This window comes from Mandrillus leucophaeus, unplaced genomic scaffold (genome assembly GCF_000951045.1).
Source record: "Mandrillus leucophaeus isolate KB7577 unplaced genomic scaffold, Mleu.le_1.0 Scaffold156, whole genome shotgun sequence".
NCBI lineage: Eukaryota > Metazoa > Chordata > Mammalia > Primates > Cercopithecidae > Mandrillus > Mandrillus leucophaeus.
Window position 1 is genome coordinate 4,561,834 of NW_012101543.1, and position 22,461 is coordinate 4,584,294.

Genomic DNA, 22,461 nt, shown 5'->3' on the forward strand with positions numbered 1-22,461 from the left:
TTCTTAGTAGAGATGAGGTTTCACCACGTTAGCCCAATGGTCTCAATCTCCTGACCTTGTGATCCACCAGCCTTGACCTCCCAAAGTGCTGGGATTACAAGTGTGAGCCACCGCGCCGGGCCACTTCACGTTATCTTAGTGATTTAAAAGTGAAAGAGTTTCAGTTACCATGAAGACCAATCATAGGTTTTTATTGGCTTGGTTAGGGGAACTCCATATGAAGAGATAGGTGGTAGTATTCATTTGTTCATTCAACAGACATTTATTGAGCACCTGCTCTGTGTCAGGCATCCTTCTAGGTACTAGAGATAGAGCTGTGGGGAAAAAAGACCAAAAAAAAAAAAATCCTTGCCCTTATAGAAATACATTTTAGTGGGATCAGTAGACAATAAGCAAAACAAGTGAGTATATCTATAGTGTGTTAGATACAGTATTATTTACTGTAGTGATAAATACTGAGAAATATGAGAGTAAAAATAAAAGGAGGAAGATATAAAATATTATAGAGATAGGTTAAAATTTTAGGTAAGATAACCAGTGATAGGAAAGATGTAAACAAGGGAAAGATTTGTAAAAATAAAAAGAAAAGACCTGCAAGAAGTAAGGGAGTACTCCCTGGGGCTGTATGTGGAAAGAGGATTCCAAAGAGAGAAGAAAGCAACCTGTGCAAACGTCCAGAGGTGCACATTGGGTGGGGTGTTCAGGGAGCAGCAGGAGAACTGGGATAGCCGGAGCAGCAGGACGGAGGCAGTCGGGAACCAAGCTGTCCAAGGGAGAGAATACAGTCATGGGTTCTTAGTTTCTGTTTCTGGTTGGGCCAGTAAAGCCCCTTCCTCATCCCTCTGTTCTGCTTATCACTAGAGACAGAAACTAAAAACCATGGTTTCAGGTGCTGAAAGCCTAAAACAAAACAACACAGAAGAACAGCAACAACAAATAAGTCAGCCTGGACAAGCTTGGAAGATAGGACTCTATAGGTCACGGTAAGAGTTGTGGCTTTTACTCTGAGTAAGATGGGAAATCGTCAGTGGTTTTGAACAGAAGCGTTAGTAGACTCAACTTACATTTTAACTGGACTGCTTCAGCTGCTCTATTGAGAATATGCTTGGGATTGGGAAGGGAGCAAGGATAGACATAGGGGGATCAGTTAGGAGACCGCTGAAATTATCCAAGTGAGAGATGACTGTGACTTTGGACCAGGGCAGTAGCAACAGTGACAATGACAACCTATCACATCTGGTAATTGCCTGGAGTGCATCATGTGGCCAATCTAACCTATTTAGCTTAATCGACGATAAAATCATTTTTATTTATGCCTCTAAAGCTACTCTCCTATTTATCCTGTCATGAAACAAACAGTGACTAATAGCATAATTAGTAAAAATCCATGACCCTTACAATGACATTACACAAATACTGTTCCTGTGTTTGTAAGAACATAGTATGTGATTTCTGTTTACCTTTACAGATAAAGTACAATCTTAATATTCTTAAAGTTCTTACCAAAAATACAACCAGTGAAAGACATTCTGATCATTTTGTGCCTATTTTTATCACAGTCAGGATAATGCACAACTTGATTCATTCCAACTATCTTGTAAGCAGATTAACCTTATACTGATCCATTTTGCTCTCATATAAGCACCTTGTTGTAGGCACACATAAGCAAACATAAAGAAGTCATTATCAATTATGAACTTATGAGGTAGAATTTTGCAAATTGAGCTTTAGGTCAGATCTGGCCTGTTAATTATTTTTTGTAGAATGGGGGAAAATAAAAGTTGTTTTTCTTCAATATGCTACTGTCAGAGTAATTATATTTTATTTATCTGATGCAAATAAAAAGACTTCCATTAGAAAGTTTGTACTGATCTTGGGATTCAGAGCTAGAAGCCGAGACTTGGATTTCATGGGTTATTCATTCATTTTTTTCACTCAATAAACATGTATTAGTTTTCTCTTTTCATTTGTTTTCATTTCGAAGAGCCAGGTAGTTTGCTGTCTTACTAAGAATAAGACAGTTTTTCCACTGAATGAAGGTATTGTCAGCTTAGCCTCTGGAAAAGCTTTGTTCCCAGGGGCCCTGACTTACTGCTGTTTGAACTCAAACACATGGAAAATACGGACACATAGAAAATATGGACACATAGATCCAGGCATTGGGAATTGAAGGACCCAGGCCAGAAGATTTAACAGGCTCAACTTGTCAACCTAGCCTTTAGCAGCAAATGCTACAACCACATATTGCATTTCTTTCTGTTCTGAAGGGTTGGGTTGTCATGCCTTCCCATTTTTATCAAGTTCACTAAAGCAGGAATGAGAGTTTTTGGGGTTCTGTTTGCTCGTGCCTTCCAAAAGTTAACTGACCACATTATATTACAATTTAAAAATATCCCATCCACAATGATTTGATATGTAGCTTTGGAAATAATATCTTTAAAGTATTTCTTTTCAACCAAGAAAATGGTAAATATGGAGCAACATTAGTATTTACTAAATATTGGCCACGTAGAGTAACGGAACTTTAGAAATGAAGGGGGAATCGATGCTTATCAGTTTAGCTGCCTCACTTTACAAAAGATTAAAGTAAGGCTCAGAAATTTAAATAACATCACAAGGTTGTAGAACCAGAAAGGGAACCTAGGTTTCTTAATTTTTGACTTCAATGCTTTTGGCTCTTAGTAATTTTAATTTCAGAATTCATATTGGCTAAAATGGTTACCTTGACTTTGCCTAATACTTAGGTTTCAGAAAAAAATAAATATGCACAGATATGTTCTGTAGTTTGTAAAACTTGGAGATGTCCCAGGAAACACAGAATAAAATGATTCAATATGGTATCCTAGGAAAAGAAGGTTTTTATCCCACCTTATAATTAAATCTGAAAGATTCCTACAGCGAACTAAGAGGTTTCTAATGAAGTACTAAGCTGCATTTAGAATTTGAGTAATGAAAGGCTCTTTGTTCTCCTTTCAAAAGGTTCCAGTACTGAACAATTTGGCTCCCAATACAGGCATGTTTTACACCACCTGCGGACTCTAATCTACGCAAATTTATTTCGTACAAACTTTCTTCTACGTCACCTTCTTATTCAGTATAATTCCAGAGAGGTTTATTGCTAACATTTAACAGTATTAATAAGAGGACGGCTACTCTCAGGGGGACTGCCCTGGAAGGGAATAAGAGGAAAATTGAGCTTTTGTTAGCTTCTTCCCTATGAATGCACTTCCATCAATGTGTATAACTTTAAGATGAAATAATCACCTTGAACTGAAGAGTGTTTGCTGCAACCGGGATTCAAACCTGTCCATCACACAGGGGTCCTCTGCAACTCTCTTGATTCAAACGATTAGGTTAAAAAGTATATTAACATTTAAAAATTTCTCAACGGAATTAGATTTATAACAAAAACAAAGTAGAAATAGACAAGTAGAGGTAGAAGAGTAATTTTTAATTTGCTTTTAAAAAATCTGATGTATTAATGTATTTTATTGACTTTCATAGAAAGAATTCAAATTTATTTAAATTGCAATTATATCTACTGCCCTTGTTAGGAAGCTTTCAAATGGAAGAACTGATATAAGGAGTCATAGCCTGTGGCCCATACACTTTTGCCTGTGTCCCAGTTCTTCAAACTTTGCTTGGAATGCTGCTAGCCCCTTTTCATCCAGTGTATTTAATTCTTATTACTTACATCCAGCCCAGGTACCAGGTCCTTTAAAAAAATATATACCTAATTTTCCACAGTTTGAGTCTTTTGTGTTGACATGGTTTGATGTATCAAAGATAAATTGCACCAGACATTTGTTAAAAATGGCAACGAAGGCTTTATTCAAGACTCTTGTAATAGGGGAGACAGATTGAACTCTGTTGAAGCAAAAGGCGGGAGAATTGTTAAATGCTGCTGTAAGCTAGTGAAAAAGTGCTGGAAGATGTTATGGGAGCATTGGCTAGTATGATTAAGTCACCTGTTAATTGGTACTTACTAAAGTTAGGCTCCTCCCTCCCCACAGAGACTAGGAGATAGGCCTGCCTGCTCGCCTACCTTTCTTTTTTCCTTCCATCCTTCCTTCCTTCATTGAAATCTTTTTTAAATTTTAAAATTTAAATTTTATTTTGTAAGATTGTAAAGCTAGTTAGAGGCTGGGAGAAGATTTACCTATATTCCAGAGGGACAGAGAAATAATTTGCTGTTTCAGGTTTTCTAAAGTAAATGCTCTGACAAGAGGGAGGTCAGGGTCCTGTAGTCTAGAAGTCTAAAATTAAGTCAAACTGAGAGAAATGGCAAGCCTGTCTTGGTCACAAGAATATATCTGTCATAAAACATAGCACTTGTATTTCAGTTTTTGTCTTCTTGGCGCGCTCTCTTACAGAGAGAGTATAAGCTCCTTTAAGGCAAGCTCTGAGCTTAGTTGATCTTTGTTTCCAAAGTATCCTGGAAAGTATTTGCCAGTTAGTTTGAGTCTATCTCATGCAGAAATGATGAATATCATAAATATATTTTTTTCCTTTTGACTCTGCCTGTGTTCATTTCCCTCGGCACTCATTCAATTTAATAATTGTCATTCTGTGTCCGTATGGTTCAAAACTAATTCAAGATAATTTAATGTCCTTTTTCTGCACTATGTTTTAAAAATTAATTTTGTTGTTCTGTAGAGTACAAGAAATTTCTGCAGTGCATTGTAATAAAACTGTTAAAAGAATGACTAGCACTTCCACAAAGATGTTGGTAGATGACCTCCAAGTTTCTTTGTCACCTATAGAAATTGGCTTTGTTTTTTTGTTTCATTATTGTGCTATTAATACTTGTCTTCTTTTTTTTCTTGCTCCCAGAGTAAGTCATATCTACCTCATTAAGTAGACCCAAATATCCCTTTTGATCTTCCTGCTAACTTGTACTTTTTTTAAAATTGTTTATTTACTTTTGTAGAGACAGCAGTCTCACTTCATTTATTTCTGTAGAGACAGGGCCTCACTATGTTTCCCAAGCTGGTTTTGAACCCCTGACCTCAAGTGATCTTCCTGCTTCAGCCTCCCAAGTAGCTAAGATTACAGGCAGCATGATCCACCATAGCCAGCTTGAACTATTAACTCTTTAATGCAGTCTCAATTAGATCAGGATTTCCTGTAGACCACTTTTTCATATTGGTTTTATTTTACCACTTATCAATACTTCATCATTTACCTGGAAATGTGGAACAAAAACTAGAGAGAAAATTACTCATTTAGTAAACTTTTACCGAATGCTTTACTAAAGTCTAGGTCTCCACAGATATTATATATACACAAAAGAAAAGAGAAAAGCCTATATACCAGGTGATATGGTTTGGCTGTATCCCCACCCAACTCTCATCTTGAATTGTAGTTCCCATAATCCCCATGTGTCATGGGAGGAACCTGGTGGGAGGTAATTGAACCATAGGGGGAGTTACCCCCATGCTACTGTTCTCATGATAGTGAGTGAGTTCTTACAAGATCTGCTGGTTTTCTAAGGGGCTTTTCCCCCTTTCCCTGGCACTTCTCTGTGCCACCAAGTGAAGAAGGATGCTTACTTCCCCTTCCACCATGATTATAATTTCCTGAGGCCTCCATAGCCCTGAGTCAATTAAATCTCTTTTCTTTCTGAATTACCCAGTCTCGGGCGTTCTTTATAGCAGTGTGAAATGGACTAATACAGTAAGTTGGTACCAGAAGTGGGGTGCTACTATAAAGATATCCAAAAATGTGGAAGCAACTTTGGAACAGAGTAACAGGCAGAGGTTGGAACAGTTTGGAGGGCTCAGAAGAAGACAGAAAAATGAAGGAAAGTTTGGAACTTCCTAGAGATTGGAGGGTAATATGGTTTGGCTGTGTCTCCACCTAAGTCTAATCTTGAATTCCCATGTGTTGTGGAGGGACCTGGTGGGAGGTAATTGCATCATGGTGGCAAGTCTTTTCTGTGCTGTTCTTGTAATAGTGAATAAGTCTCACAAGATCTAATGGTTTTAAAAAGAGGAGTTCCCTTGCACAAGTTCTTTTTGGATGTTGTCATCCATGTAAGATAGGACTTGCTTCTCCTTGCCTTTCCCCTTGATTGTGAGGCTTCCCCAGCAACATGGAACTGTGAGTTCTCCATTAAATCTCTTTCCTTTGTAAATTGCCCAGTCTCGGGTATGTCTTTGTCAGATGCATGAAAATGGACGAATACAGTAAATTGGTACTGGTAAAGTGGGATGCTGCTGAAAAGATAATCACAAATATGGAAATGACTTTGAAACTGGGTAACAGGAAGAGGTTGGAACAGTTTGGAGGGCTCAGAAGAAAACAAGAAAATGTGGGAAAGTTTGGAATTTTCTGGAGACTTGTTGAATGGCTTTGACAAAAAGTGCTGATAGTGATATGCACAGTAAAGTCCAGGCTGAGGTGGTCTCAGATAGAGATGAGGAATTTGTTGAGAAACTGGAGCAAATGTGACACTTGTTCTATTTTAGCAAAGAGACTGGCAGCATTATCCCCCTGCCCTAGAGATTTGTGGAACTTTGAACTTGAGAGAGATGAGTTAGGGTATCTGGTGAAAGAAATTTCTAAGCAGCAAAGCATTCAAAGGCGACTTGGGTGCTTCTCTTAAAGGCATTCCATTTTATAAGGGAAGCAGAACATAAAAATTCAGAAAATTTGCCATCTGGCAATGCAATAGAAAAGAAAATCCCATTTTCTGAGGATAAATGCAAGCCAGCTGCAGAAATTTACATAAGTAATGGGGAGCCAAATGTTGATCCCCAAGACAATGAGGAAAATGTCTCCAGTATATGTCAGAGGTCTTCATGGCAGCCCCTCCTATCACAGGCCTGGGGGCCTAGCAGGAAAAAGTGATTTCATGGGCTGGGTTCAGGGTCCCCGAGCAGTGTGCAGCCTAGAGACTTGGTTCCCTGCATCCCAGCCGCTCCAGTTGTCACTGAAAGAGGCCAAGGTACAGCTTGGGATGTTGCTTGAGAGGATGGAAGCCTCAAGCCTTGGCACCTTCCACATGGTGTTGAGCCTGTGAACACACAGAAGTCAAGAATTGAGGTTTGGGAACCTCCACCTAGATTTCAGAGGATGTATGGAAATTCTTGGATGTTCAGGCAGAAGTTTGCTGCAGGGGTGGGGCTCTCATGGAGAACCTCTGCTAGGGCAGTGCAGAAGGGAAGTATAGGGTCAGAGCTACCACACAGAGTTACTACGGGGACAGTGCCTAGTGGAACTGTGAGAAGACAGCCACTATCCTCCAGACCCCAGAATGGTAGATCCACCAACAGCTTGCACCGTGTGCCTGAAAAAGCGCACAGACACTCAGTGACAGCCCATGAAAGCAGCCAGGAGGGAGGCTGTACCCTGTAAAGCCACAGGGGCAGAGCTGCCCAAGACTATAGGATGCTCCTCCTTGCCTTCCACCATGATTGTCAGGTCTCTCCAGCCATGTGAAACTGTAAGTCCAGTAAAATTCTTTCTTTTGTAAAGTGCCCAATCTTGGGTATGTCTTTATCAGCAGCGTGAAAATGGACTAATACAGAGGACTCAGAAGACAGGAAGATGTGGGAAAGTTTGGAACTTCTAGAGACTTGTTGAATGGCACTGACCAAAATGCTGATAGTGATATGGACAATAAAGTCCAGGCTGAGGTGGTCTCAGATGAAGATGAGGAACTTGTTGAGAACTGGAGTAAAAGTCACTCCTGCTTTGCTTACCCTGCAAAGTCACAGGGGCAAAGCTGCCCAAGGCTGTGGGAGCACACCTCTTGCATCATTTTGACCTGGCTATGATTCATGGCCAGTTTTGAACTTTAAGGTTTAATGACTGCCCTATTGAATTTTAGACTTGCATGGGGCCTGTAGTCCCTTTGTTTTAGCAAAGAGACTGGTGGCATTTTTCCCCAGTCCTAGAGATCTGTGAAACTTTGAACTTGAGAGAGATGATTTAGGGTATCTGGCCAAAGATATCTCTAAGCAGCAAAGCACTCAAGAGGTGACTTTGGTGCTATTAAAAGCATTCAGTTTTATGTATTCAGAAAGACATGGTTTGGAATTGGAACTTAGGTTTAACAGGAAAGCTGAGCATAAAAATTCAGAAAATTTGCAGCCTGAGGATGTGATAGGAAAGAAAAACCCTTTTTTTAGGAGAAACTCAAGTTGGCTGTAGAAAATTTGCATAAGTAACAAGGAGCAAAATGTTCATCTCCAAGACAATGGAGAAAATGTCTCCAGGGCATGTCAGAGACCTTAGCAGCAGCCCCTCCTATCATAGACCCAGAGGCCTAGGAGGAAAAAATGACTTTACAGGCCGGGTCCCAGACCCTCTGCTGTGTGCAGCATAGGGACTTGGTGCCATGAGTCCCAGCTGCTTCAGCCATGGTGGAAAGGGGCCAATGTACAGCTCAGTTCATGGCTTCAGAGGGTGCAATCCCCAAGCATTGGCAACTTCCACATCATGTTAGGTCTATGGTGTTCAAAAGACAGGTATTGAGGTCTAGGAACCTCCACCTAGATTAGAGAGGATGTATGGAAATGCCTGGATGTTCCAGCAGAAGTTTGCTACAGGGGCAGAGCTCTCATGGACAACCTCTGCTAGGGCAGTGTGGAAGAGAAATGTGGGGTTGGAGCCACCACACAGAGTTCCCACTGGTGCACTGCCTGGTGGAGCTGTAAGAAGAGGGCCATTGTCCTCCAGATCCCAGAATGGTAGATCCACCAACAGCTTGCACTGTACACCTGGAAAGCAGCTGGAGGGGAGGTGCTGTACCCTGTAAAGCCACAGGGGCAAAGCTGTCCAAGGCTGTGGGAGCACACCTCTTGCATCAGTTTGACCTGGATGTGAGACATGGAGTCAAAATAGATCATTTTTGAACTTTAAGGTATAATGACTGCCCTATTGAATTTTAGACTTATATGAGGCCTGTAGCCCCTTTGTTTTGGCAGATTTCTCCCATTTGGAATTACTGTATTTACCCAATGCCTGTACCACCATTGTATCTGGGAAGTAACTAATTTGCTTTTGATTTTGCAGGTTTATAGGCAGAAATGACTGGGCTTGTCTCAGATGAGACCTTGGACTTGGACTTTGGGTTAATGCTGGAATGAGTTAAGACTTTGGGGGACTTTTGGAAAGGCAAGCTTGTGTTTTAAAATGTGGGAATATTAGTTTTGGGAGGGGTAAGGGGCAGAATAATATGATTTGGCTATGTTGCCACCCAAATCTCATCTTGAATTGTAGTTTCCATAATCCCCATGTGTTGTGGGAGGGACCCAATCAGAGATAATTGAATCATGGGGGTGGTTATTGTCATGCTGTTCTTGTGATAATGAGTTCTTATGAGATCTAAAGGTTAAAAGGGGCTTTTCCCCCTTTGCTTGGCACTTCTCTCTTCCTGCCACCATGTGAATAAGGACATGTTTGCTTCCCCTTCCACCATGATTATAAGTTTCCTGAGGCCTCCCCAGCCCTGTGGAACTGTGAGTCAATTAAACCTCTTTCCTTTATAAATTACCCAGTCTTGGGCAGTTTTTTATAGCAGCATGAGAATGGACTAATACACCAGGGAAATTCAGTCTAATGGGAGGATCTTAGCTGAACTTCTGAACTCTTGGCTCAAGTCTACAGTCGTCACTTAGATGACGGTATTGAGAGTACATGATATTCTGGTTTCTTGGAAGAGAACAGACCTCTCTTCTAAGCTCTCTACCAGCTGCCTACTTTACCTCTCTACTTAGAGGTCTTCCAGACACCTCATGTTCAGAATACCTCTATTCATTTTCTTCTGATATGGTTTGGCTGTGTCCTCACCCAAATCTAATTTTGAATTGTAGCTCCAATAACTTTCATGTGTTGTGGAAAGGACCATGGGAGACACTTGAATCATGAGGGCAGTTTCCCCCATATTGTTCTCCTGGTAGTGAATAAGTCATGGATCTGATGATTTTATAAGAGGTTTCCTCTTTTGCTTGGCTCTCTCATTCTCTTTTTGCCTGATACCATGTAAGACATGCCTTTTGCCTTCTGCCGTGTTTGTGAGACCTCCCCAGCCATGTAGAACTCTTAGTCCATTAAACCTCTTTTTTTCTTTAAAAATTACCCAGTCTCAGGTATGTCTTTATCAGCAGTGTGAAATGGACTAATACACCTTCAAATCTACTCCTCATTCAACCTTCCCTTTCTCAGTGCATCTTACCAACATGCTCAACTGCTCAGGTCAGAAAACAGGGTTGTCTCTGATTCCTCCCTCTTAATTGCCTACCTCTAATCAGTTGCCAAGTCCTGTTGATTCTACCATACAAATATATCTCATATTTATTGACTTTTCTTCATTTTCATTACCCCGTCCTAATCCAGCCACCACCTTCATACAGTATTGTACCAACTGAGCCATTTCCTTCCCTTTCTGCTGACTTTCAAAGACTCCATAAGACTCAGTATTATTGTGCCTGCTTGTTCACTATCTTTCCACGAGAGTAAAAGCCTGCTGCTGGCAAGCATCATATTTATCTTGTCTGTCAGAGGGTCACTAGAACTGAGGACAACATTTGGTACATACCAGGTGATTCATAAATAAATAAGGAATTAGAAGCCTAAATAGTGAATGCTGATTAAACAGTCTTCTTTAAAATATCTTGTACTTTTTTCTGTTTAAATTGGGTTTATTATTTTTCCTCAGTCAAAGGATATAATCCTGTGAAAATTATTGTTAATATTTCCATGTTGAAAACTCTGAATGATTTGGTCAAAGAAAATGTATTTCTTTTTTAAATGCATATTTGCTGATGTGTCAGATCTGTACAGGTGTGTCCAAGGCTCCCTCAAAGACCCTATAGTCTAGAAGAGAAACTGTTTGGAATATATGAGAATAAGATTTGAGTTTATATTTTTTAAGTAGGGTACTCGTTTATTCAGATTAATAGACAGAACTGAATAATTTTCCAGAGTAGATATAAAAATGTATATTCCTATAAGCAATATATTATTTCTAATTGTTAAATTCCTTGTCTGCACTTGATTTTTTAGAATCATTTTCATTTTAGCTATTCTAAGTAGGCATAGTTTTCATTTGCATTTCCCTGTCTTATAAGCAACTTTTTGTATTTTTAATCAATACATATTTGTACATATTTATGTGGGGCACATGTGATATTTTGTCACATACATAGAATGTGTAATGATTAAATCAGCATATTTAGAGTATCCCTCACTCTGTTGCCCAGGCTGGAGTGCAGTGGTGCATTCTCGGCTCACCGCATGCTCCACCTCCTGGATTGAAGTGATTCTCCTGCCTCAGCCCCCCAAGTAGCTAGGACAGGCATATGCCACCATGCCCAGCCAATTTTTGTATTTTTAGTAGCAATGGAGTTTCTCCGTGTTGGTCAGGCTGGTCTTGAACTCCCAACCTCAGGTGATCCACCCGCCCTGGCCTCCCAAAGTGCTGGGATTACAGGCATGAGCCCGGAGCCACTGCACCCGACCATATTTATCATTTCTATGTGTTGGGAAGTCCCGTCTTCCCACTATTTTGAAGTATGCAATACATTATTAACAGTAGTCACCTTACTCTGCTATCAAAGATAAGAACTTATTTATTCTAACTAGTATGTCTGTACTAATTAATCAGTACCTCTTCATTCCTCCTAACCCCCAACCATATACCCTTCTCAGCCTCTGGTGTCTGTCATTCTACTCTCACTTCCATGAGATCAACTTTTCTAGCTCCCACATAAGAGTGAGAACATGCGATATTTGTCTTTCTTTTCTAGGTTTATTTCATTTAACGTAATGATCTCCAGTTCCATTAATAATGCTGCAAATGACATGATTTTATTCTTTTTATGTCTGAATATTATTCCATTGTGTATGTATACCACATTTTCTTTATCCATTCATCAGCTGATGGACACTTAGGTTGATTCCATACCTTTGCTATTGTGAAGACTGCTGCAATAAATATGGGGGTGCAATTATCTTTTTAATATACTAATTTCTTTTCCTTTTGATAAATGCCCAGTAGTGGGGTTGCTAGATCATACAGTAGTTCTCTTTTGAGGTTTTGAGAAATCTGCATACTGTTTTCCATAGGGGCTATACTAACTTATATTCCTACAGTGTTATGAGTTCCCTTTTTGCCACATTCTTGCCAGCATCTGTTGTTTTTTTGTTTTTACTAATAGCCATTCTAACTGGGGTAAGATGATATCTCATTGTGGTTTTGATTTGCATTTTCCTGGTGATTAGTGATGTTGAGCATTTTTTCATATACCTGTTGACCATTTTTATGTCTTCTTTTGAGAAATGTCTATTCGTGTCTTTGCCTACTTTTTAATAGAATTTTTTGTTTTTGTTTTTTAATTGTTGTTTGATTTTCTTGTATATTCTGGATATTAGTCTCTTGTTGTAAGAAAAATTTGCATATATTTTCTTCCATTCTGTAGATTTTCTCTTCACTGTGTTGATTCCTTTGCTGTACAGAGGGTTTTAGTGTTTAGTTTAGTCCCATTTGTCTATATTTGTTTTATTTGCCTGGGTTTTTGAGGTCTTAATCATAAAATCTTTGCTTAGGTCAATGTCCTATAGAATCTCCCTTATGTTGTCTTCTAACCATTTTTTAGTTTTGGCGTTACTTAAGTCTTTAATCTGTCTTGAGCTCATTTTTGTATATGGTGAGAAATGGAGTCTAGTTTCATTCTTCTGCATGTGAATATCCAATTTACCCAGCACCACTTAATAGAAAATATGTCCTTTCTTCAATATATATTCTTGGCACCTTTGTCATAAATCAGTTGGCTATAAGTACATGCATTTATTTCTGGAGTCTCTGTTTTCTTAGTCTATGTGTCCGTTTTTATACCAACACCATGCTGTTTTGTTTACTATACCCTTGTGGTATATTTTGAAGTCAGGTAGTGTGATGCCTGCATCTTTGTTCTTTTTGTTCAGGATTGTTTTGGCTATTCAAGCTCTTTTTTGGTTCCATAGAAGTTTTATAATTGTTTTTCCTGTTTTTTTGAATAATGTGTTGGTCTTTTTTTTTAAGTAAAGATTACATTTAATCTATACATTGCTTGGATAGAACAGTCATTTTAAAAATGTTAATACTTCAGATCCGTGATCATGGAATGTCTTTGTATTTGTTTGTGTTGTCTTCAACATGTTTCATCAGATTTTTGTAGTTTTCCATGTAGAGGTCTTTATCTACCTTGGTTAAATTTATTTCTAATTATTTTTTAGCTATTGTAAAAAGGATTGCCTTCTTAATTTCTTTGTCAGCTAGTTCATCATTGGTGTATAGAAATACTACTGATTTTTTGTATATTAATTTTTGTATCCTGCAACTTTACTCAATGTATTTATCAGATCTAAGTGTTTTTTGGTGGAGTCTAGGTTTTTCTAGATATAGGACTATATCATCTACAAAGAAGGACAATTTAACTTCCTCTTTTCCAATTTGGATGCCTGATTGCTCTGAGTAGGGCTTCTAGTACAATTTTGAATAGCAGCAGTGATAGTGAGCATCTTGTCCTTTTCCAGTTCTTAGAGGAAAGGCTTTCAACTTTCCACATTCAGATATTAGCTGTGGTTTTATTATGTGTGGTGTTTATTATGTTGAGGCATGTTCCTTCCTAGTATTTTTAGTTTTTATCGTAAAGTGATGTTGAATTTTATCAAATGTTTTTTCTGCATCTATTGAGAGGATAGATGAAGAAAAAGCATTTTTATGCAAAGTCATCCAGTAGTAGACTTTTTATTGTTGGGAGTCTTTATTGTTGATTTAATGTGATTACTTACTATTGGTCTGTTCAGGTTTTCTATTTCTTCCTGATTCAATTTTGGCATATGTTTCCAGGAATTTATCTATTTCATCTAGGTTTTCTAGTTTGCTAATACATACTTGTTCATAATAATCTCTGATAATCTTTTGTATTTCTATGGTATCCGTTATAATGTCTCCTTTTTCATTTCTGATTTTATTTTTGGAGGCCTTCTCTTTTTTCTTGGTTAGTCTACCTAGTGACTTACTCATTTTGTTTATCTTTTCAAAAAACCAACTTTTTGTTTCCTAGATACATTGTGTCTTTAATTTTCTATTGTATTCAGTTCTCTTCTTATCTTTATTATTTCTTTTATTCTACTAATTCATGGCCTAATTAGTTCTTGCTTTTCAAGTTCCTTGAGGTGCATTATTGGGTTGCTTATTTGAAATATTTTTAGTTTTTTGTTGTTGGTATTTATTGTGTTAAACTTCCCTTTGACTACTACTTTGTGGTGTTTCCATTTTCATTTGTTTCAAGAAATTTATTGATTTATTCCTTAATTATCTCTTTAACCGAAAGGTCATTCAGGAACAAATTTTCTAATTTTCGTGTATTTATACAGTTTCCAAAGTTTGTCTTGTTATTGATTTCTAGTTTTATTCATTGTGGTCTAACAAGAAACTTGATATGATTTAGATTTTTTAAAAATGTGTTGAGACTTGTTTTGTGTCCTAACATCTGGTCTATCGTGGAGAATAATTCCATGTGCTAACAATGAGTATTCTGTAGCTGTTCAACAAAATGTTCTGTAAATATCTGTTAGGTCCATTGGTCTAAAATGCAGTTTAAATCCAATGTTTATTTATTAATTTTCTGTCTAGATGAGCTGTCTAGTTCTAAGAGTGGGATGTTGAAGTCCTCAACTATTTTTGTGTTGAAGTGTCTCTCTCTCTCTCTCTAGATCTATTAATATTTGCTTTGCATATATCTGGGTGTGATATTGCTTCTCGGCCTCTTGGCTAAGATCAGATTTAGTATCTGGGTGCTCTGGTGTTGGTGCATATATGTTTAGAACTATTTTATCTTCTTACTGAATTGATCTCTTTTTCATTATATAATGACTATGTCCACTTTTTACTGTTTTGACTTAATTTCTGTTTCATCTAACATAAGTATAGCTACTCTTGATTGTTTTTTGTTTTTGTTTGCATGAAGTATATTTTTTCTTTTACTTCTAGTCTATATCTGTATTTTCTTTTACTTCTAGTCTGTATCTGTCTACAGGAGAGATGAGTTTCTTAGCACATAATTAAGTCATGTTTTTTAATCAATTCACCCATTCTGTGTCTTGTAAGTGGAAATCTTAGTCTGTTTACACTCAAGGTGATTATCGATATATGAGTCCTTATTCCTGTCATTTTGTTAATTGATTTATAATTGTTATGTATATCTTTTGTTCCTTTCTCTCTCTCTCATTGTTTATCATTGCAGTTGGGTAGTTTTCTGTAGTGGTAACATTTGATTCCTTTCATTTCCTTATTCATGTTTGTTCCATCAGTGGGTTTTACACTTTCAAGTGTTTTCATAATGATAGATACCATCCTTTTGCTTTCACATGTAGGCCTCCCTTAGGTATTTCTTGTAGTGCTGGTCTAGTGGTGATTAATTCTCTGAGTTTTGCTTCTGTGAAAAAAGACTTTATTTTTCCTTCATTTATGAAGGATAACTTGGCTGGGTTTATGGTTTTTTCTTTCAGCAGTTTGAATATATTATCCCATTATCTTCTGGCCTGAAAGATTTCTGCTGAGAAATCTGTTAGTCTGATGGAAGTTTCCTTATAAGTTACCAGATACTTTTCTTTTACTGTTTTTAGAACTCTCTGTGTCTTTGACTTTTGACAGTTTGACTACAGCGCACCATGGAGAAAACCTTGAATTGTATTTTTGTGAGTTTCTCTGAGCTTCCTGCATCTAGATGTCTAAATCTCTGTTTGTTAGAGTTGGGAAGTTTTGACCTATAATTTTGTTAAACAGGTTTTCTCTCCCTTTCATTTTCTTTTCACCTTCTGGGACACTGAAAATTCAAATATGTCATGCAAGCTTTGTTCATTATTATTATTTTTTATGTTTTAATGTTCATCTGACTGGGTTATGTCAAAAGACCCATCTTCAAATTCTGATTCTTTTTTCAACTTGATCAAGTCTATTGTTAAAACTTTTGAATGTATATGTATTTCTTTCAATGAATTCTTCATTCCAGAGTTTCTCTTTGGTTCCTCTTTTTTCTTTTCTTGATACCTGTCTCTTTAGTAAATTTCTCATTCATATTACGAATTGTTTTTCTTCTTCCTTATCTTAGGTATTTCCTGTCATTTCTCTGTTGAATTCAAAATTATATTTTAGATGATAAGTCTGATTACCTACTCAGTCCATTGGTTCTTCTCTGTGGAGGAGGCAAGTACCAGATGCCTCTAGCCTACCATCTTGAAGATGACAAGATAAGTGTCTTTTTTTTTTTTTGAGACGGAGTCTCACTCTGTCGCCCAGGCTGGAGTGCAGTGGCCGATCTTGGCTCACTGCAAGCTCCGCCTCCCGGGTTCACACCATTCTCCTGCCTCAGCCTCCTGAGTAGCTGGGACTACAGGTGCCCGTCACCACGCTTGGCTAATTTTTTGTATTTTTAGTGGAGACGGGGTTTTACTGTGTTAGCCAGGATGGTCTCGATCTCATGACCTCATGATCCGCCTGCCTCGACCTCCCAAAGTGCTGGGATTACAGCCATGAGCCACCGCGCCTGGCCCAAGATTAGTTTCTTAAAGGAGGTATACTAAGGTAGAACTTTTTTTTTGGTTACAAGTTATAAAATTCCAATGGAATGAGGATATACAAAAAGTGAACATTATTGGTTCATGTAAACATGATGTTGGCTATTATCAGTGCTTATTTGTTCTTGCTTTTGTCTCTGCCTCACCTGCCTAACAGCTTGTTCTTTCAGCTTTGCTTTCTTCATGAGGCTGGAACTATAGCCAGCTGTAAGTTCACTTCATTCCAGATGCATAAGCAAAGGAGAAAGGATCTCCAATTACACCTCTCAAACCCACATTCATTATGTGCAAATGGGAAATATATCAAGGAAGGACTCAGGCCCAACTTGGGTCACCCACGCAACTATTGGCCAGTCACTGTGATACAATTTTGTAGACCAGTTATGAGTGAGGAAGTAGAATTTAAAAACCTTTTCTAGAACCACATAATTGAAGGGAGGGGGAAAAGTTCTCTCTAAATGATTTTGGATGCACAGTTACCAGAAGAAGAGATAATAAGGAGAACAAAAGGGAAAAAGTAAAAACAGAAACAGTATATACTCTAGGAGGCATATATGGAGTAACATAGAAATTTAGAAGAAAGAGATTATTTCTTAGAAGAATTCAGTGAAATCTGATAGAGTCTTTAAAAAATGAATGGATATATACTCTCAGTGGTTGCAAAGAACATTTCAGAAGGATAGGTAGTACCAGCTTGAAAATATGAGTTCAGTGTAGATGTTTTAAAAATTAAAAAAGCAGGGTAAAGTATGGTTAACTACATTTTGAAATTAATTTTTTTTTATTTTAGTTTAGTTTAGTTTAGTTTTTGAGATGGAGTCTTGCTGTCTTCCCAGGCTGGAGTGCAGTGGCGCAATCTTAGCTCACTGCAAGCTCCGCCTCCCGGGTTCACGCCATTCTCCTGCCTCAGCCTCCCGAGTACCTGGGACTACAGGTGCCCGCCACCACACCCAGCTAATTTTTTGTATTTTTAGTAGAGATGAGGTTTCACCGTGTTAGCCAGTATGGTCTTAATCTCCTGACCTCATGATCCGCCTGCCTCAGCCTCCCAAAGTGCTGGGATTACAGGCCTGAGCCACTGCGCCCAGCCTGAAATTAATTATTTAGTCCACGTGAAGCAGATGAGGAACATCAGAACCATCTTTAAATATATCAGTCTTGTAGATGTTTGTGAATTAAATTGACTGACAGAGACAGACATAGCAAGAAGTTATTTCAATGATCTATGTAAAAAGCCTTGAGAGCCTGAATGTAAGGAGAATAATACCAAGATAAAAGCAGAATCTTGCTCTGGACATTGCCAAATATTAAATACCATCCCTAGTTATTTGTGAGTGATATTTTAATGATTATTGCCATTTTCCTCTTTCTTCCCCATTCTCCAAAACTGCATTATTATAATATACAAACCAAGGTTATGGATTACCTCCTCTTAATTATCTTAAAAGAGATAACATTTGTGTGCTCAGCACACAACTAAGTAGTCTAATTTAGTGCATTTTATTTTATTTATTTTAGAAAAGAAGACTTTCAAAAGGAGAAAAATCTACTGCCAAATAACTCAGCACCTCTTACAGAACCACAAGATGTGGAAGAAAGTCATTGAAGAGGAGCAACGGTTGGCAGGTGTTGAAAATCAATCCCTGGACCCGACCCCTCAATCGCACTCTTCAGAACAGATCCAGGCTATCAAGGAAGAAGAAGAAGAGAAAGGGAAACCAAGAGGGGAGGAGATACCAACCCCAAAGCCAGACCAGTGACAATGGATAGAATGGGCTGTGTTTCCAAACAGATTGACTTGTCAAAGACTCTCTTCAAGCCAGCACAACATTTAGACACAACACTGTAGAAATTTGAGAAGATGGGCAAATGGCTATTGCATTTTGGGATTCTTCGCATTTTGTGTGTATATTTTTACAGTGAGGTACATGTTAAAAACTCTTTGCTCAAAGAAGCTTTCACATTGCAACACCAGCTTCTAAGGATTTTTTAAGGAGGGAATATATATGTGTGTGTGTATATAAGCTCCCACATAGATACATGTAAAGCATATTCACACCCATGCACGCACACACATACACACTGAAGGCCAGGATTGCTGGCTCCACAATTTAGTAACATTTATATTAAGATATATAGTGGTCACTGTGATATAATAAATCATAAAGGAAACCAAATCACAAAGGAGATGGTGTGGCTTAGCAAGGAAACAGTGCAGGAAATGTAGGTTACCAACTAAGCAGCTTTTGCTCTTAGTACTGAGGGATGAAAGTTCCAGAGCATTATTTGAATTCTGATACATCCTGCCAACACTGTGTGTGTGTGTGTGTGTGTGTGTGTGTGTGTGTGTGTGTGTGTGTGAAAGAGAGACAGAAGGGAACGGTTTGAAAGGGTGCTTGTGTGCATGTGTGTGCATATGTAAAGAGATTTTTGTGGTTTCAGTAACTCATAGAATAGCTGTAGCAAATGACTGAGTACATGTGAACAAACAGAAGGAAGTTCACTGTGGAGTGTCTTTGGGAGGCAGCCATTCCAAATGCCCTCCTCCATTTAGCTTCAAATAAAGGGCCTTTTGCAGTTGGAGGGCACTGAAGGGCTGGGTGAGAGGGCCACATGTTTGGTATTACATTACTGTTATGCACCACTTGAAGGAGCTCTATCACCAGCCTCAAACCTGGAAGACCGAGGCATTTTCCAGTCTACTTGCCTAATGAATGTATAGGAGCTGTCTGTGATTATGGATGTCACTCAACTGAGATCAAATCACCATTTAAGGGGATGGCATTCTTTATCCATAAACACCTAGGAAAGAGCTGGAGTCAGGTCTTTCAGTCAGGTTAGAATTCTAAATGATGCCAGAGAAGGCTTGGGAAATGGTACTTCAGTGTGATCGCCTGTGTCTTCTTAATTTGCTGCAAAATGTGTGGTAGAGGAAGAAAAGGAAACAGAAAAATCACTCTGGGTTATATAGCAAGAGAGGAAGGAGATTATTTCAACCCAGGGTTTTTGTGTTGATGTAGGTAAAGCCTGATTCTTGGCAACTGTTGTAGTTTGTCTTTCAGGGGCAAAGGTCCCGCTGACAACCCCTGTTGTGGTATCCACACGCTGTTTGTCCGGGTAGCCTCCATCGGCAATCTGGCCCATTGTCAGTCATGCTTCTTCTGGCAGGGGAGATTATAGAGAGATTGTTTGAGGATCGGGTTATTATTGAAAGTCTTTTTGTTTGTTTTGTTTTGGTTTGTTTGTTATCTACACTTGTTTATGCTGTGAGCCAAACCTCTATTTAAAAAGTTGATACTCACTTTCAATATTTTATTTCGTATTATTATATATGTCATGATAGTTATCTTGATGTAAATATGAAGATTTTTTTGTTTCTGTAGATAGTAAACTCTTTTTTTAAAAAAGGAAAAGGGAAACATTTTTATAAAGTTATACTTTAATCACCATTTTTATACATTGTAGTTCTCTCCAAGCCCAGTAAGAGAATGATGATTCATTTGCATGGAGGTCGATGGACAGCCAATCATCTACCTATTATAATTTAAATGATAATCTGATATAGTTTTTTTTTTTTTTTTTTTGCCAATTAAATGAGGATGCTGCAAAGAATGTTTTTTTCACTAGTAACTTTTGCTAACTGAATGAATTCTGGGTCCATATCTCCCAGATGAAAGACTGTTAGCCAATACCATATTTTTATAGTTGGTGTCCATTTCTTTCCAACACTGTTTGGTTATGATTCTTCCTTCAGTACTATATATAGACCTACTCATTATCTAAACAATCTTAGCTTCTATGTAAACCTCGATTGTGATTTCCAGTTTTTATTTTCTCTGACGTAGTAGAAAGGAATGTTTACATTAAAAATACTTTTATTTCTCATAAATGGATATTGTACTCTCCCCTTTCGAAGCATTATTTTACAGTAATTCACGGCATTTTAAAAAATAAGGCAAAGATAATACAACAAAAAATATTCATGGTTTCAAGGCAAATTCTCCAATAAGTAGGAAAATGTAAAAAGGATCAAGTGGATGCAGCCTCTACCTAAATAATTAAAATATATTTCAGTAGATTTCTGAATTAACACCAGGTCTTCATTTTTTAGAACTTACCTAATTGTTTTCATTTCCTTAGTTTTGCCTGTGTGTCTCTATGTTTGCAAAAATTACTATGAGTCAAATTTTGCCAGTGAATTTAACTATTTTCCTTTCATTGCAATTAAGAGAAGGGGGAGAAAAGCATTTATCTTCTCATACCCCTTGTGTCTAATTACTTAACAAAGCCAATATTTTCCCATCTTCCAAAGCCTGTCCATCTCTAACATAAATATTAATTGAACATAAAGCTACGTTTGGAGTGAGTGGACTGGCAGGACAGTTGGAAGCCCATCACAGTCTGTTGGCAGTTTCATCAAAGCTGTATAGTCCAATTAGCAGGGCATCTTGGCTACTACAGTGGAAGTCTCAGCAAACTGCCTGGTTTTGTTTGTTTGTTTTGTTTGAAGGTACAGGAAATAAGAGGAATAATAGTGGCCAAAGCAATTAGAACATCTTCATTCCAGAACTGTGTTCATCAATCCAGGAAGATTGATACATTTTTCTTTAAAAATAAATTACTATTACAGCTAGAAGTCAATTGGGATAAATAAAGGGATGAAGATCCACCAAGTATGTGACTTTCGTACACACCCAGTACATCTCAAAGGATGCTAAGGGACATTTTCTGCCAGTAGAGTTCTCCCCCTTTTAGGTGACAGCAATATTATTATGTTCACATCCAAATCCAGAGCTTACTTCCTGTGGTGCCAATGTATTTGTTGCAATTTACTACATTTTTATATGAGCCTATTTATAGGTGCCATTAAATAAACTCAGGTCTTTCAAATGAAAGAGTTTCTAGCCCACCTAGGGAAAAAGATAATTGTTTAGAAAACCATAAAATCAATGGTAGGAAAAGTTGGAACTGGTTACCTGGATGCCATGGTTCTCTGTTAAGTAAAAACCAGGTATATTCTGAGTGTCACCAGTGTTATTTTCAGCATGCTAATAAACGTCTTTCCAGTTATATATCGAAATTAACCTTTAAAATATTGGTTTCCTTGATAAAAGCACCACTTTTGCTTTTGTTAGCTGTAATATTTTTTGTCATTTGTATAAGACCTGGTTTGGCTCTCAATAAAAGATGAAGACAGTAGCTCTGTACAGGGATATATCTATATTAGTCTTCATCTGATGAACGAAGAAATTTTCTCATATTATGTTCAAGAAAGTATTTACTTCCTAAAAACAGAATACCAAATTCTGTCTATTTTGGTTGAATACCAGAACAAATCTTACCGTTGCAATCCCAGTTAAACTAAAGAAAAGGAATATCTTACAGACTGTTCATATTAGATGTATGTAGACTGTTAATTTGCAGTTTCCCCATATTCCCTGCCTATCTTACCCAGAGAACTTTCTTTGAAGGTAAAAGCTGTGCAAAAGGCATGAGACTCAGGCCTACTCTTTGTTTAAATGATGGAAAAATATAAATTATTTTCTAAGTAATAAAAATATAAAAATTATCATTATAAATAAAGTCTAAAGTTTGAAATTATTAATTTATAAAAGTGAACTAATTGTGTGATTATCAAATCTTGATTAATGAAAAGTGAATAATCTAAAAATCATTTATATTCTACTGTGGGAGGTATTCTTGGTGCTTCCATGTCAGTAAGGGGCTCTCCATTGTCCTCGTCATTTATAGTACTTCTAAAATAATAATGGAAACCTCAATAAGGATCTTGTCCTCTTCTGTCATCCTAACCCTGATTCTAGTTTAATGCCTTTGCTGACTTATATGCCATTTGCAAATCAACTGCCTTTCAAACTGTTAGAACACGCC

General features: G+C 37.7%; 1 protein-coding gene across 1 annotated transcript in view; it reads left to right on the forward strand.

Moving 5' to 3' along the window:
• Positions 1–18,749, forward strand: part of PDE3A (phosphodiesterase 3A, cGMP-inhibited) — a 311,744-nt gene extending 292,995 nt beyond the window's left edge. The window contains exon 15 of the mRNA XM_011975469.1: positions 18,091–18,749. Within this exon, the coding sequence (XP_011830859.1) occupies positions 18,091–18,332 (242 nt within the window). The 3' untranslated portion in view covers positions 18,333–18,749. The remainder of the gene's footprint in view (positions 1–18,090) is intronic.
• Positions 18,750–22,461: the final 3,712 nt, after the last annotated feature.